Source organism: Miniopterus schreibersii (genome assembly GCF_964146895.1).
Source record: "Miniopterus schreibersii genome assembly, chromosome: 2".
Lineage (NCBI taxonomy): Eukaryota > Metazoa > Chordata > Mammalia > Chiroptera > Miniopteridae > Miniopterus > Miniopterus schreibersii.
This window is the reverse complement of record NC_138102.1, coordinates 95,524,358-95,539,195: the sequence shown is the minus strand read 5'-3', so window position 1 is coordinate 95,539,195 and position 14,838 is coordinate 95,524,358. Positions and strand designations below refer to the sequence as shown.

Sequence of the window (14,838 nt, the reverse complement as noted above, 5' to 3'; positions counted from 1 at the left end):
AAAACATCAATGAGAAAGAATCATCAATTGGCTGCCTCCTACATGCCCCTCACTGGGGATAAAGCCTGCAACCTGGGCATGTGCCCAGATCAGAAATCCAACTGGTGACTTCTTGGTGCACTAGACAACACTCAACCAACTGACCCACACCAGCCAGGCATTGTAATACTCCATTAACACAGATGTCCAGAAAAAGCAGACAGAGACAGAATGTAGATTAGTGGTTGCCTGGGGTTGGTGAAGTGAATGGGAATAACCCTATATGGGCATGAGAGATGTGAATAAGTGACAGACATAGTCTAAAAATGGACGGTCATGATAACTGCACAACTTAAGTTTACTAAAAATCATTACATTATACATCTCAAATGAGTGGATTTTATGGTATGTAAATTATACCTTAATATAGTTGTTTTTAAAAAAACAACACACAGGCAAAATAAAAACTTTTTCAGACATACAAAAGCTGTAATAATTCATCAACTGACCTGCACTACAATAAATGTTAAAGGAAGCCCTTTGCCCTGGCTGGTGTGGCTCAGTGGTTAGAGTGTGGGCATGCACCAAAGGGTCGCGGGTTCAACTCCTAGTCAAGGGCCCGTGTCTGGGTTGCAGGTTTGATCTCTGGCCCTGGTCTGGGCACATGTGGGAGGCAACCAATCGATGTGTCTCTCTCACATCAATGTTTCTCCCCCCCCCTTCCCTTCCCCTCTCTGAAAAAAATCAGTGAAGAAAATATCTTTGTCGAGGATTAAAAGAAAAAAAAAAAAAAAAAGAAAGCCCTCAGGCACAAGAAAATAACACCAGATGGAAATACTGATCTATAAAAAAGAATGTAGAGCCCTGGCCCATGTTGCTCAATGGTTAGAGCATTGGCCCACACACCGAAGGGTCTTGGGTTCAAGTCCTGATCAAGGGCACACACCTAGGCTGCAGGTTTGATCCACGTGCAGGACAGGTGTGGGAGGCAACCAATCGAAGTGTCTCTCTCACACTGTGTTTCTCTCTCTCTCTCTCCTCCTCCCTCCCTTCTTCTCTCTCTAAAGAAATATCCTCGGGTGAGGATTAAAAAATAATAAAAAATAAATAAAAAAGCATGAAGAGCCCTGGCCAGATTTGTTAAGAGTGTCGTCCCAATATGCCAAGGTTGCGGGTTCAATTTCCAGTCAGAGCACATACAAGAATCAACCAATGAATACATAAATAAGTGGACCAACAAATCAATGCTTCTCTCTCTTTCTCTCTCTCAAATCAATACAAAATAAGTAAATAAGAAGGAACAGAGTACTACAAATGGAAACTACATGGATAAACATATAACATGTTTTATTATTTATATCTTTTAAAAAGATAATAAACTTTACACAAAATAACAGCAATATAGTTTGAGTTTTACAACATACAAAATGCACGACAATGATAGCATAAAGGCTGGGAGGGAAAAAATGAAGGAGTGCTTTTATAGGGTACTATACGTGAAGTGATATATCACCTGAAGGTAGGTTATGATAAGTTAAAAGATGTACACTATAAACCCTAAAGCAATCACTAAAATAACAGAGTTACAGCTAATTAGCCAACAGAATCATCATAAAAATAATTCAAAAATTTTAAATCATTTAAAAGTTAATTCAAAGATGGCAGAAGGAAGAAAAGGGAACAAAGAACAGATAGGACAGATTAAAAAATAGCAAATGAGAAGGCTTAAACTTAACCATATCAATAATCATATTAAATGTAAATGGTCAAACCACCACAATTAAAAAGGCAGCGGTTATATACCATGGTGACTATAGTTAATAATACTGTATTGTACATTTGAGATTTTCTAAGAGAGTAAAATCTTAAAAATTCTCATTACAGCCCAGCCGGGCGTGGCTCAGAGGTTGAGCGTCGACCCAGGATCCAGACAATCAGGGTTCAATTCCTGGTCAGGGCACATGCCCGGGTTGCGGGCTCGATCCCCAGTCGGGGGCGTGCAGGAGGCAGCCAATCAGTGACTCTCTCATCATTGATGTTTCTATCTCTCTCTCTCCCTCTCCTTTCCTCTCTCTGAAATCAATAAAGATATATTTTAAAAAAAAAATTCTCATCACAAGGAAAAAAATTCGTAACTATTTGTGGTGATGAATGTTAAGATTTACTGTGATCAATTTTTAATATAGATACATATGAATATTATGTTGTAGACCTGAAACTAATATAATGTTACATGTCAATTTTTTTCAAGGCAGAGATTTTCAGATTGGATTAAAAAAACAAGACCTAGCCTGGCCAGCATGGCTAAGTGGTTGAGCATCAACCTATGATCCAGATCGTGGTTCGATTCCCAGTGAGGGCACATACCCAGATTGCGGGCTCGATCCCCAGAAGGGGGCACGCAAGAGGCAGCCGATCAGTGATTCTCTCTCTCATCACTGATGTTTCCATCTCTCTTTCCCTCTCCCTTCCTCTCTCTAAAATCAATAAAAATGTATTAAAAAACAAAACAAAAAACAAGACCTAACTATATGCTGCTTACAAAAAATGCATTTTAAATATAAAAATATAAACAGGTTAAAGTAAAAGGAAGAAGAAAGACATATCATGCTAATACTAATTAAAGGAAACATTAGTGGATATGTTAATATTTGCTAAAGTAGATTTCAAAGTAAACAATATCACCAGGAATAAGGAGGTCATTTCACAATGATAAAGGGTCAATTCATCAAGAGGATACAACAATCCTAAACATTTTAAGTACCTAATTACAATGCTGCAAAAACTGATAGAACCAGGAGTAAAAATTGACAAATCCACAATTATAGTCATACTTCTCTCAATAATTAATACCAGAATAAAAAATCAGTAAGAACATAGAAGACCTGAACAATATCACCAACTTTCCGTAACTGACATTTAGGGAACATGATGACATAATAGGATACTCTACCCAACAAAAAACAGCAAAGTATACTTTTGAATATAGAATATATTTTTCTCTAATGCACATGGAACACTTCTAAGACAGACCACATTCTGGGCCATAAAACAAACCTGAATACATTTAAAAAACTCAAGTCACACAAGGCGTGTTTTCTGACCACATGGAATCAAATTTGAAATCAGTAACAAGATACTATGAAAATCCCCAAATAACCCCAAACTAAATAGCATACTTCTAAAATTATTCATGAATCAAAGATAAAATCAAAAGTGAACCTGGAAAGTACTTTGAATTGAATGCAACATATCAAAATTGATGGGATGCAAATAAAGCCATATTTGGAGGATAAATTTATAGGACAAAACCCCTAAGAATGGACTCAATAACTTCAGTTTCCACATTAAGAAACTATAAAAAGAACAAATTAAACCCTAAGTAAAAGAAAGGGAATAATATCAGATTAGAAACTGATGAAACCAAAAACAGAAAAACAGAGAAAAATCAAATAAAAAACTCGTTCTTTTGAAATCAATTAAACAGGCTGGAATCAACTGTGTCGAGACAGTGTGCCCAATGTTGATGTTTAAGCTATTCATCTTATCTCTTTTTTTTTTTTTTTTTTTAATATATCCTTATTGATTTCAGAGAGAGGAAAGGAGATGGAGAGATATAGAAACATCAATGATGAGAGAGTCATTGATCCGCTGCAGCCCGCAACCCGGGCATGTGCCCAGACCGGGAATCAAACCCCGATCGCCTGGATCCTAGGTCGACACTCAACCGCGGAGCCACGCCCGGCCGGGCTCATTCTAAATTTGAAGAAATTATGAAGGAGGCATAAGAAGTATTAGACATATAGACTCAGAGGTTACAGTTTTAATCTGCATATGTTTCTCTGAAAAATACAAAAGGCATATCAGTGCCTGGACAAACCAAATAGCTCTTCCAAACAATAGTTTTCTTGGAAATAAAATAAAGGGACTGAATTAGATAATCTCTAAAATCTCTTTAAATTCTAAGATCTACATGCCAAATAAAAGGCTACAAATGACCTGAACAAGATGTTCTGATAAAACCCTAGGAAACTGGGGAAAAGTTGGTCAATCCAGTCATAACTAAATTCATATGTTTAAATATTATCCTTGGGGAAAATCAAAGGAGAATTTGTTTCCTTTAAAATCAATATTACTAATTACTTAATCATTACTTCTCTGCTTATCGCTCCTGTGAGATGGCCATCTTATATGCACTACTTCTTACTCAATCTTACTCCTTCCAGTAATAGTTCCTAAATATAAATATATACAAATAAGTATATGTAATTACTATATACACATACATTATATATAGATATGTAGTGTGTGCATGCATGAAATTACAAAATGAGGAAGTTCTAGAAGCTGGGATGGAATGAAGGCCTGTCATAAACACTGGGATGGAATGAGGGCCTGTCATAAACAATTTATTTGTTCAAATGTCCTACTGTGGGTCAGGCATTTTTATTATCTGAGATATTTAGGAACCTTCTGCTGCCACCTTTTAGGAGAAAATTACCTTACACTAGCGATTTTCAACCTTTTTCATTTCATGGCACACATAAACTAATTACTAAAATTCTGCGGCACATTAAAAAATATATATTTTGCGATCTGACAAAAAAAAAGGTATAATTTTGATTCATTCACACCAGATGGCTATTATTGTGTTGGCTGTTGTCATTTTTTTATTCAACAGTCTAAGGGAAAAGAGGTCAGTGCCCCTGACTAGTCAGGTACTGTATGTTTTAAAAATTCTTGCAGCACACCAGGTGTGCCTTGACACTCCAGTTAAAAATTGCTGCCTTATACAAATAGGTCATAAATAATACTGAAATCTGCCCAGAGTGTTCAGGTCTGGATAAACAAGTAGACTAGTCTTGCATAGTAGTTAATTTTTTATTTTATTTTTATTGATTTTAGAGGAAAGGGAGGGGAGAGAGAAGGGGGGGAGGGAGGAAGCAAGGGAGGGAGAGAGGAAAGAAAGAGAAAAAAATATCGATGTTGTTCTACTTATTTATGCATTGACTCTTACATGTGCCCTGACTGGGGACCAAACCCACAACCTTGGTGCATCAGGGAGGCTCTAACCAACTGAGCTACCCGGCCAGGGCCTACTTTATGGAAATTATTATGAGTATTAAATAAATGAACACAGGTAAAGATAATTATCATCCTCTCACATAAAGTTTGATAAAGAATACCAGAAGCTATGCAAATTAAGACAGCACATTAAGTAAAACTCACACTTCCCTCAATTTAAAGTTCCTATAAAGTTATATATTGATGTATTACAGGGGGAGGGTCTGTGCTCATGAAAACATATACATAAGTAGTTTAAAGAAAAGTTTTAATATGAGACTGAATGAGCTTTTATGCTCAAGTCCAGTAACACTGCAGACCTCCTAAATTCTCCCTACTTTAACTTGCATAACTAAGAAGTATAAAACACAGGCTCTATTTAAGACCCTTCACCGTCAGTATTTTAAAATACCCTCATAGTTCACTAAAAATTATATGCGTAATAGAAAGATGTGGGTCACATTCTAATAGCCACTCTACAATTGTGTGACCTAACCAAAGAGATTATTTGCTCAATCTCATTTCTTACATCTATGGCATATTGAGGGGAGAATGATGAAATGCCCCCTCCATCACCCTTAGCACACAGCATGTCTCAATTTATGTTCATTTTCCTTTTTTTTATGTTTGATGTCACCTTTTGCCAGATTAAATGTGCCATTTCAACATAAATATACATTTTTAGTGTTCCTTCAAAAGCTTTACTTCAAAACCACTATGTAATTAAAATAGGGTGGGGCCCGGCAGGGCGTGGCTCAGCGATTTAGCATCAACCTATGATCCAGGAGATTGGGGTTTGATTCCCAGTCACGGCACGTGCCCCAGTTGCTGGCTCCATCCCCAGTAGGGGGCGTGTGGAGGCAGTCGATCAATGACTCTCATCATTGATGTTTCTCTTTCTCCCCCTTTCCCTTCTTCTCCCTGAAATCAATAAAGATATATTAAAAATAAATAAAAATAGGGTGGCAATAATCTTCCGACAAAATGAAATAAGATAGGTACAACTTTTGTAATAAATGCAAACCTTCAGAGTAAATAAAGTATCATTATAAGTTAATGAGAATCCTATGATCACTATTACCTTCTGGAAGTAGCCTCAAGAAATACCTAACTCTGGCCAATTTTAATTGATTCAAACATTATTGTTGGCAAACATTCTGGCATCCAAAAGGACGAGACTAAACAATAATATTCAACCGATTATTATTATTTGGAAATGTACTCCACAACTACTTTATTCTGGGCCTATTTATAAGGATAGTTTTCTTTGGAATTAAATATTCCACAGTACAAAATAATTTTCTTAAAGGTGGATATTTTCATTTAAAAACCTATCCTCAACCCTTCTGAGCCAAAGCATTCTCTTCCATGTGCAGAACTTGGTTTTTGCCAAGTACTTACTTGAGAGCCGTACAAACCCGAGCCTGGGGAAGTCCTGGTTGTGCCACCTTCAGGTGGAGTGGGTGGTACAGCTTTCCATTCATATAATTCTTATCTATTTCATGTAGCTCTTTTTTAATAGCGGTGCTTTTGATAGCACGGTCTCAGTGTGGACACGAAGACTAGGGATACCAAGGGATTGCTCTGACAAGCACCACTTACGGTGTGGCTCTAAGTTTTCACGAAGAACAGATACAAGCAGCAGACACACACACACAGAACCTACAGGCCAGTGTAAATCTGAAACAGCTGCACGAAGCCCGTGAACTTCCATTGATCAGTATCCCAGAGTGGTAGCCCTCAAACGTTTTGAGTGACAGCCAACTCCCTTCCATCTTAAGGACAATCTAACCAAACCAGTACCCTAAATCTCTGAAGTGTACTGGGAATGTCCCTTCCTCTTCCAGGGAGTCGGGTGAGAACTAACGAGGGAAATGGCAGTAAGAAAAAGAAAACGAGACCTCCACACAGGAGGATGAGTGAACTAGAAACTTCCTCAAGAAAACAGCCGCGAAAACCATAATCGTCTCACTTATTCTTTGTCCAAAGCAGTATTGTGTGCGAGTTACTGACTCTGACTTGAAATAATGAACTTCCAACGGGCCGGCAGCGCGGAGGCCGGAGGCGGCCGCTCGTCGCGTCCTCCCTCCGCGGTCCCCGCACCACCGCTCGGCCCGGTTCCTCCCCGAAAACGCCACCGACGCAGGGCCGGCCACACACTTCCGCAACTGCTCGGCGGCAGGGAAAGCCCCGCAGCGAGCGGCCGCGCCCGGCGGTCCACCCGCCCGGTACTCACACACGCACAGCTCCACCACGTACGCGTAGTAGGACCAGGCCACCACGAAGGCGATGAACAGCACCGGCACCCAGCCGACGCCGCGTTGGCAGCAGCGCCAGAACCGCCCCGGCGCCATGTTCCGGGGCGCTGCAGCACGGCGGCGGCGAGGAGCACCCGGCGCGGGCGGCGACGAGGGTGCTCGACGGCAGCTCGCCCCGCGGCCCCGCCCCCGCCCCCGCCTCACCTTGGGGCGGGTCTACTGCGGCCCAGAAAAGGGGGGCTGCTTTGGGGGCGGGGCCTCGCCGCGGGGCCGGGGGGAGGGGCGGGGCGGAGGAGGGAGGAAGTGCCGGGGGCAGGGCTGAGGCGGAAAACGCGCCCGGGTCGGAGGGCCGGCTGGTTCTCTGTACACAGCGGCTCTCCTGGGGCCCGTTTTCACACGGCAAGATCGGACCCCCCAGGTGCTGGGGAGGGTCGTAAGTTTTTGTGAGCTTCCTCCAGGGAGGTCGATGTGCAACTCTGAGAATCCTGAACTTGGAAATCATTTGCTCTGCGTTTCAGGTCTAACCCCTACATTTTTCGGAGATGGAACAAGTAGATGCCTGTGATTTAGGACTGAAGCCCTGTAGAGTCTGTTACTCTGATTTGAACACAAACTGAAGACTGAGTTATGAGAAAGTGAGCAACAGCCCTCTCCCTGACCCCCAAGAGACTACTGAAATTTCTAGAATTTATTTGCAACTGGAGTATTCTGTTAAACAATGCTTGTAATCGTAATAGAACCTAAATGCAGCACTGTGAAGATGTAATACAAGTAATTCCAAGCTGCGTTTCCTGATACTGTCATGTCTGTTTTGGTTAGACTAAGATTTTAGTTAGCTGCTGCTCAGTAAAACTAACTGAACGCAGGTTCAGCTGCCTGCCATAACTAAAGCCAATCTGGTGAGGCAGGTGTTGGTGAAAAATAAAGTGGTTTATTGAAGTGCCAGTAACTGAGAAAGTGGGGGGACTCTCCTCCCAAAGCCCATCTTTACATCTCAGTGCAGGTAGGGGTTTTTATTAGGAGGGAGAGGGAAAGTAGAACAAAGAAATCGGGGGGAGGGTGTTTGAAAGTTCTCTCTGTGTAAGTCAGCCTGGTCCATTCCTATGGTTATCTTGAAATTGATCAAGCATAAGTCCATTTTTTTTTTTAACTTTTTCTTTTTTTCATAGTTTTTATTGATTTGAGAGAGAGAGAAAGGGAAGGGGGAGAGAGAGAGACAAACATCAATCAGTTGCCTCAGTGACACAACCCAGCTGGGGATGGAACCTGCAATCTGGGCATGTGCCCTGACCAGAATCAAACCAGCAATCTTTTGGTACATAGGATGACACTCAACCAACTGAGCCACACTGATTAGGGTTTAACTTTCTTTTTTAATCCTCACCTGAGGATTTTTAAAAAAATTTATTTTTAGAGTCAAAGGAAGGGGGAGAGAGAGAGAGAAACATTGATGTGAGAGAAACATCAATGTAAAAGAAACATCAATCTGCTTCCTCCCATATGCACCCTGACCAGGGATAGAACCCGAAACCTAGGTGTGTGCCCTGACCAGGAATTAAACCCACAACCCCATGGAGTGCATGGAAGGACACTCCAACCAACTGAGCCACTCAGCCAGGACAGCAACAGTTGGGTTTTTATGCTTGAGAGTCAGCAAGTCTTCTGGAGCCATAATGTCTGATTGCTGGAGTCAGCCTCCTTCCCCAAATGCTAGTTCCTGGAACTCTTACACAAATATGCAGCTTACCCATAGGTTATAGATTAGTTAACAGTTCATCTTTTTTATAAAAACACTTTTAATAGAAACAATATTAAAACAATAGAGGAATAGGTTATGAGGTCTCCATGAAGCATACTTCCCTCTTTTATCTTGTGATATGTTATAAAGCAAATAATATTTCTAGTGCTATAAATACTAAAGGATGTAAAAAATATTTTGTTCTCCCAGATTTTATACCTTGAAAGTTATGCTGGTGTCAAAGTTGACAGTAACTTCAAGGCATTAAAGTGAATCAAATTCAGCTTGTTTTGAAGAGATCCTGCTTAAGATAGTTAGGCTTTCAAAGGAAATTTGGATTGTTCACACACAAGACCATAACTCAAAGCCTTTCCCCTTCCTGCCATCTCTACAGCTCAGCACAAATTTCATGTCCTCTAGAAATCTTTCTTGATCACATCAGCTAGCAATGATTTCTTCTGTTATGCCATTTTGCTTGTAACACATCTATTAGTTTCCTAGGGCTGCCATAACAAAGTACCACAAACTGGATGGCTTAACACAACAGAAATTTATTGTGGTGGTGCCCTGAACTGGCAGTGGAGAAGGTGATAAGGAAGCTATAGGACTTCAGATCAACTTTGATGCACCCACTCTGCTCCAAAAATATAGCAATAGTAGATGTAAAAAAAGAAAGGAAGGGAGGGAGGGAGGGAGGGAGGAAAGAGGAAGAAAGAAAGAAAGAGAGAAAGAGAGAAAGAAAGAGAGAGAGAAAGAAAGAAAGAAAGAACGAAAGAAAGAAAGAAAGAGGAAGAAAGAAAGAAAAAGAAAGAAAGAAAGAGGAAGAAAGAAAGAAGAAGAAGAAAGAAAGGAAGGAAGGAAGGAAGGAAGGAAGGAAGGAAGGAAGGAAGGAAGGAAGGAAGGAAGGAGAAAGGAAAAGAAAAGAAAAGAAAAGAAAAGAAAAGAAAAGAAAAGAAAAGAAAAGAAAAGAAAAGAAAAGAAAAGAAAGAAAAGACAAATTCAGGCTCAAACTTCCATCTTACCCAGCCCCCAAAAAATGAAACAGAAAAATATTGTACTAATCAACCCCTACAATCCTGGCTTTTAACAGAAACTGGTGGATATACAGAAGCTCTCTCACCTGGAAATGAACCAAGCTGCCAGCTGGCCTGGTGACTAGATCTATGGTGTCCCCATTGTTACCACCGGCTAGAAACTTCAAAATTCCATTTTAAGTTCTAGTTCTGAACTGAGAGCTGGGGTAAAATAAGGGCAACTAGAGGCAGCTATGAGACCATTAAACAGGTTTAATGGAAAGCATGTAGCAGTCAAGAAAATAGAGAAAACTTCTTCAGTCCAATGGAAGGTAGGAAATGAAAGGGGAAAAGCAACAAAATAGGACTGGAAACAGGAAACACAAAACACCCAAGAGATGAGAATGTTACAACCAGCTAGATCAGTAATTACAGAAAATACATATAAACAGAATAATGCTACATTTTATTTTTTATATAAAGTTGCATGGGAGAAAATTGGAAGCAAAATGTTAGCAGCAGCAGTTGCTGTTGTATTTTCCACATTTCTTAAAAAATCATTTTTAAGAATAGGACAATGCCTGGTAAACAGTAATAGGTGGTAATATCATCATTAAAAGTGCAGAGACAGGCCTCTGTCTTGGCTTTCTGCTGCAGTGGGGAGGGATTTTATCACAGCCTTTTGATAGGCTGTAACACAAGAAAAAAACATAAAACCATGTTTTTCATTTCTACTGACAAGAAAAATAATCTTCAAGAACTTCAGAGGGCTGTGTCTTGCTTTAGAAACAAATGAGCCAGGGAAAGTTGCAAGTCTCCATTCTTTAATGATGGGCTCAGAAGAGAGAGGAGGAGTGGGAGCAGTTATGGGGGCAGGGTGAGGAAAAGAGGGGAGTGGGAGCTGCATAGAGAAGCAGAGGCATCACCAAGGCTAGAAGCCCATGTTCCTCACTTCATTAACCTGTCCTGTGAGTCCTGTGCCTCCTTCCCTCACAGGCCTGCCTGCTCTCCTCACACTAACAGTGCTCTCCTCCAACAGTCCTACAAATCCCTTTCTTCCTTAGTCACTCCTCCAGCAAACATTTATTGATTAGTTGTTTTGTGCCAGGTACTAAGCAGGGGCAACAGAGACAAAATCTTGGTTCAGAAATGCTGCTTTTGTTCTTTCTGATACTCTGTTTGACTCTACACCAAGCTCAGAGTGAGATTTTGGAAAATCAAATCTGCTTGACACACTTGAATGATTTGAATGCAACCAGCTGGCTTCAAAGGCGCTGGAGTCCTGCTACCTGCAGCCCCTCCTTCAGCACCCCCATCTCCTCAGACTTGCTGTAGGCTTGCCCCCTCACTCACCCCCCCCCCCCCCCCCGCACCCCTATGGCTTCCCTTCTTGAACCTCAGCACAGGCTTCCTCAGATTCTGGCAATGCTGCTTTGCCCACAGTGTGCCCTCACCCTGGTACTTCCCACCCCTCCTCCAGGAGTCTTCCCTGAATCCTGTGTATTTTGGCTGCTAAGGAATTGGGTCCAAATCTTATAGGTCTAACCTCTCCTCCACAGGGACTTTGCTGAATTGTAAAAGTAACATTCCCTATTGCTTAAACAGCACAAATGCTATATGCACAAATAGAGATGGGTTCCAGTTTATAGTGGCTTTTTCCTCCTTTTCTTTTTAAATCTTTTTATTTGAAATAATTTTAAATTTGCAGAACAGTTATTAAGATAGTACAGAGATTTCCTATATAGTTTGCACCCAGCTTCCCCTAATGGCAACATCTTATATAACTGTGGTATATTTATCAAAACTAAGAAATTAATATTGGTACAATACTTTTAAATGAACTGCAGACTGGTATTTACTGGTACATATCTGGGTTGCAGGTTCCATCTCTGCCCATTCAGGGCTCATGCGGGAGGCAACCAATCGATGTCTCTCTCTCTCACACTGATGTTTCTCTTCCCCCCCTTCACTCTCTCTCTCAAAAAAAAAAAAAAAAAAGCAATAGAAAAAATATCCTCGGGCGAGGATTTAAAAAAAAAGAAAACAGTCGTCAAATCCAGCCACACACAAAGGGAGAAGAGTTAAATTGGAGGGAGGATTGTCAAGGAATTGTGGACATCTTTTCAAACCATTACAGTTATGAGTAAGTATTTGGAGGTAGGTACTCTGAAGCCTTGCAAATATCCTGTCTCTGTAAAGTTTCTTCCATTAATTTTAATGCCCATCAATGGCCTTGGCTGCTGCAAGGTCTCTCTCTTTTCCTTTGCTGCATAGTTGACTAATGAACTATTTATTCACTAACAAAATGCAGTCAAAAAGGGAGTTCAGATATTTAGCTGTCATGGTATGGTGACAGAGATTCCTGACCCTGATTATAGCAAGAGTTTCTGGTTTGGTTAGATATGTGTTTGCACATCTGAAAGCCTTCCCCGCAGAAAGCTTCCTGGCCACTTGTCCACTGATCAGTCCAAGCATGCATTACTGATTGCATTTGGGCTACAGGGAAAGTCTGGGCTTGACTGCTGCCATGGAAACATTGACTGACTCCTGGCCTGAGGAGAGCAGGTTTTTAGGAAACGCTGCACGACTGCTCTATTGCTGTGATGTCTCCCTCTGATCACTTTGGACTGAGAACTAATAAGCTCCTGTTCAACAAAGGTGGAGTGGACATACCATTCCAGACAGGAGAAGGGCAAATGTTAAGCTTGTATGTGTGTGTGTGTGTGTGTGTGTGTGTGTGTGTATTTGTGCACATGTGAGTGGGGGTGGGGTTGGGAGTGGGGGGTGGCCACTGTTTGGAACTGCCCCACAGTCATGCAGCCTGTCTAAAATCCCTGCCTAAAGCACTCAGGCACCTCTCATGATTATTTAATTAAAGATAGTCACTTCCCCTAGACTGTAAACTTTTGAAGGAGAGACTAGGTCTGCTTTGCTGACCATTATGAGCTCAGCACATTGGCAGGCACATAAAAGGCACTAAATCATACTCATAGATGAACAACAAGTAACCTGGAGTTGGGAATGTCCATGCTTTTGATACCGTTGTAATGAGCCCAGTTATGAATAACTGGAAAGGAGCAAAGGGACTGGATAGGGGGACAACGGAGGCATGCCCAGTAAAGTCTGGGTGGCCTAGGGAAGGTACTTGCCTGTCATTCACACCTGGGACCAGGTCACTGGCCAGGATAGGCGTGGCCACTGCAAGGGCATGAAATTTGAGATACTTAAGCTCCTAAACAAAGTTCTTTCTCTTGCTCTCTTGCCTCTCTTGTGTGCTAGTCTCCTGGCTCTCTTGTTGCAGGGGCATGCTCCCCTGCATTTGTCCACATGGCTCACAGCCATGTGGACCCCACACACAATGGACTAATGGACTACAACTAACTAGTCTAATGCTACATCAGACCCAACTCTATTATGGAATGGAAGATTGGACTCTGGCTTTGCTTTTAGATCTGCTGAATCCCCAGGGGCTGCACCTCTTTCAGGACTGGTTTAAGGGAAATGGGACTTTAGAAATGCAGGGAGGTAATTCTATGCACATAAACATCACTCATCCTCTTGTGATAGTCTTAGAAAATTCTTTTTCTCAAGATATCCTAAGGACCCTATGACCCCCAGCACCCAGTGGGGAAAGGGATACCCCACTTCCACTGGTGGACACCCCACTTCCACCAGTAACACTTTCCCTACAGTCTTCTCAATCACAGAAGCAGTATTGTATTTAGTGATTATATTTTCTAGTAGAGTTAGAATAGTGTTACAGTTTACTTATATTATGAAGTAAAAAACATTTGTGGGCTAGCCTAGGGATTGAACTATGATGTAGAACACTATTAGGGATAAGTTGACTTTGGGCATAGCTGAAAAAAGATACATTGTGTGGTCTAGTGATATCTGAACTCAAATCTCAGCTTCATTATTTATCAGCTATGTAATATTGTGGAATGTATTATCTAAGTTCCCAGACACTGTGTCTTCTTCTGTATAACACAGCATTTGTTGTGAGAATTAGCTGAATTTTATATGCAAGGTTTGTATATATATGTGTATATATGTACTTGTATGTATACATGTACTGATATATACGTGTATGTATACATATATTCTAATGTGCATATATGTCTGTCTATCCACCCATCTATATTGTGTATCTATAGTTCCTGGCATATGGTCATTGTATTAGTCAGGATCTACATCAAGTATTTCAGCAGAGAAAGCTTAATATAAGGAATTGATTAGATAGGTGTTAGAGAACTAAAAAATCAAAGGGGACACTGAGGTAATGCAGATAAAGTACTTGTTGGAAGAGGTACCATCCTAATGCCAGTGGCACAAAAGAGAGGTTGGGGGTATCAGAATCTGGAAGCTCAGAGGAAAGGCCCTGTCCTGCTCAGGGAGGGGCGCCTGCCAGTTGGTGCTGGTTTTGCAGGACACAATGAGTTGGTTTTGGCAGTGCCAAAACATTAACAACAACCAAAGTGTAGACTGGTACCAACTGCTGCTGGGGTAAGGCTCTGATTAGGGATTGGGGACATTGACAGGACAGCATGCCTCTGTTCCTGCACCCTTGCAGAGCCTAACAGCAAAGGGCAAATGGGCAGGGTCCTGTCCTGCTGTCCCAAGGTAGATCTGTAGGAAGGGAGGGGAGCTGACAGACAGCAGCTTAGCAGCCAGCAACACCGGGGAACTGGTTTGACTTATTCATCGTTTTACCAGCTGCCCAGCATCCCACTATACAGCCAGATCACAGTGTACATAGTTATCCATTTCCTGGGACATTCAAATT

General features: G+C 41.3%; 1 protein-coding gene across 5 annotated transcripts in view; it reads right to left on the bottom strand.

Moving 5' to 3' along the window:
* The window catches only part of ZDHHC20 (zDHHC palmitoyltransferase 20), a 77,103-nt gene extending 69,579 nt beyond the window's left edge, over positions 1–7,524 (bottom strand). For 4 of the 5 annotated variants that reach the window (XR_013998254.1, XM_081129508.1, XM_081129509.1 and 1 more), the window contains exon 1: positions 7,280–7,507. Coding sequence is in view for 3 of the 5 variants with exons in the window: in XM_081129508.1 (XP_080985634.1) it covers positions 7,280–7,397 (118 nt within the window). In the remaining 2 variants the exon portion in view is untranslated. Of the gene's footprint in view, positions 1–7,279 lie in introns of all 5 variants that reach the window. The other variant, XM_081129511.1, reaches the window with a different exon arrangement.
* Positions 7,525–14,838: the final 7,314 nt, after the last annotated feature.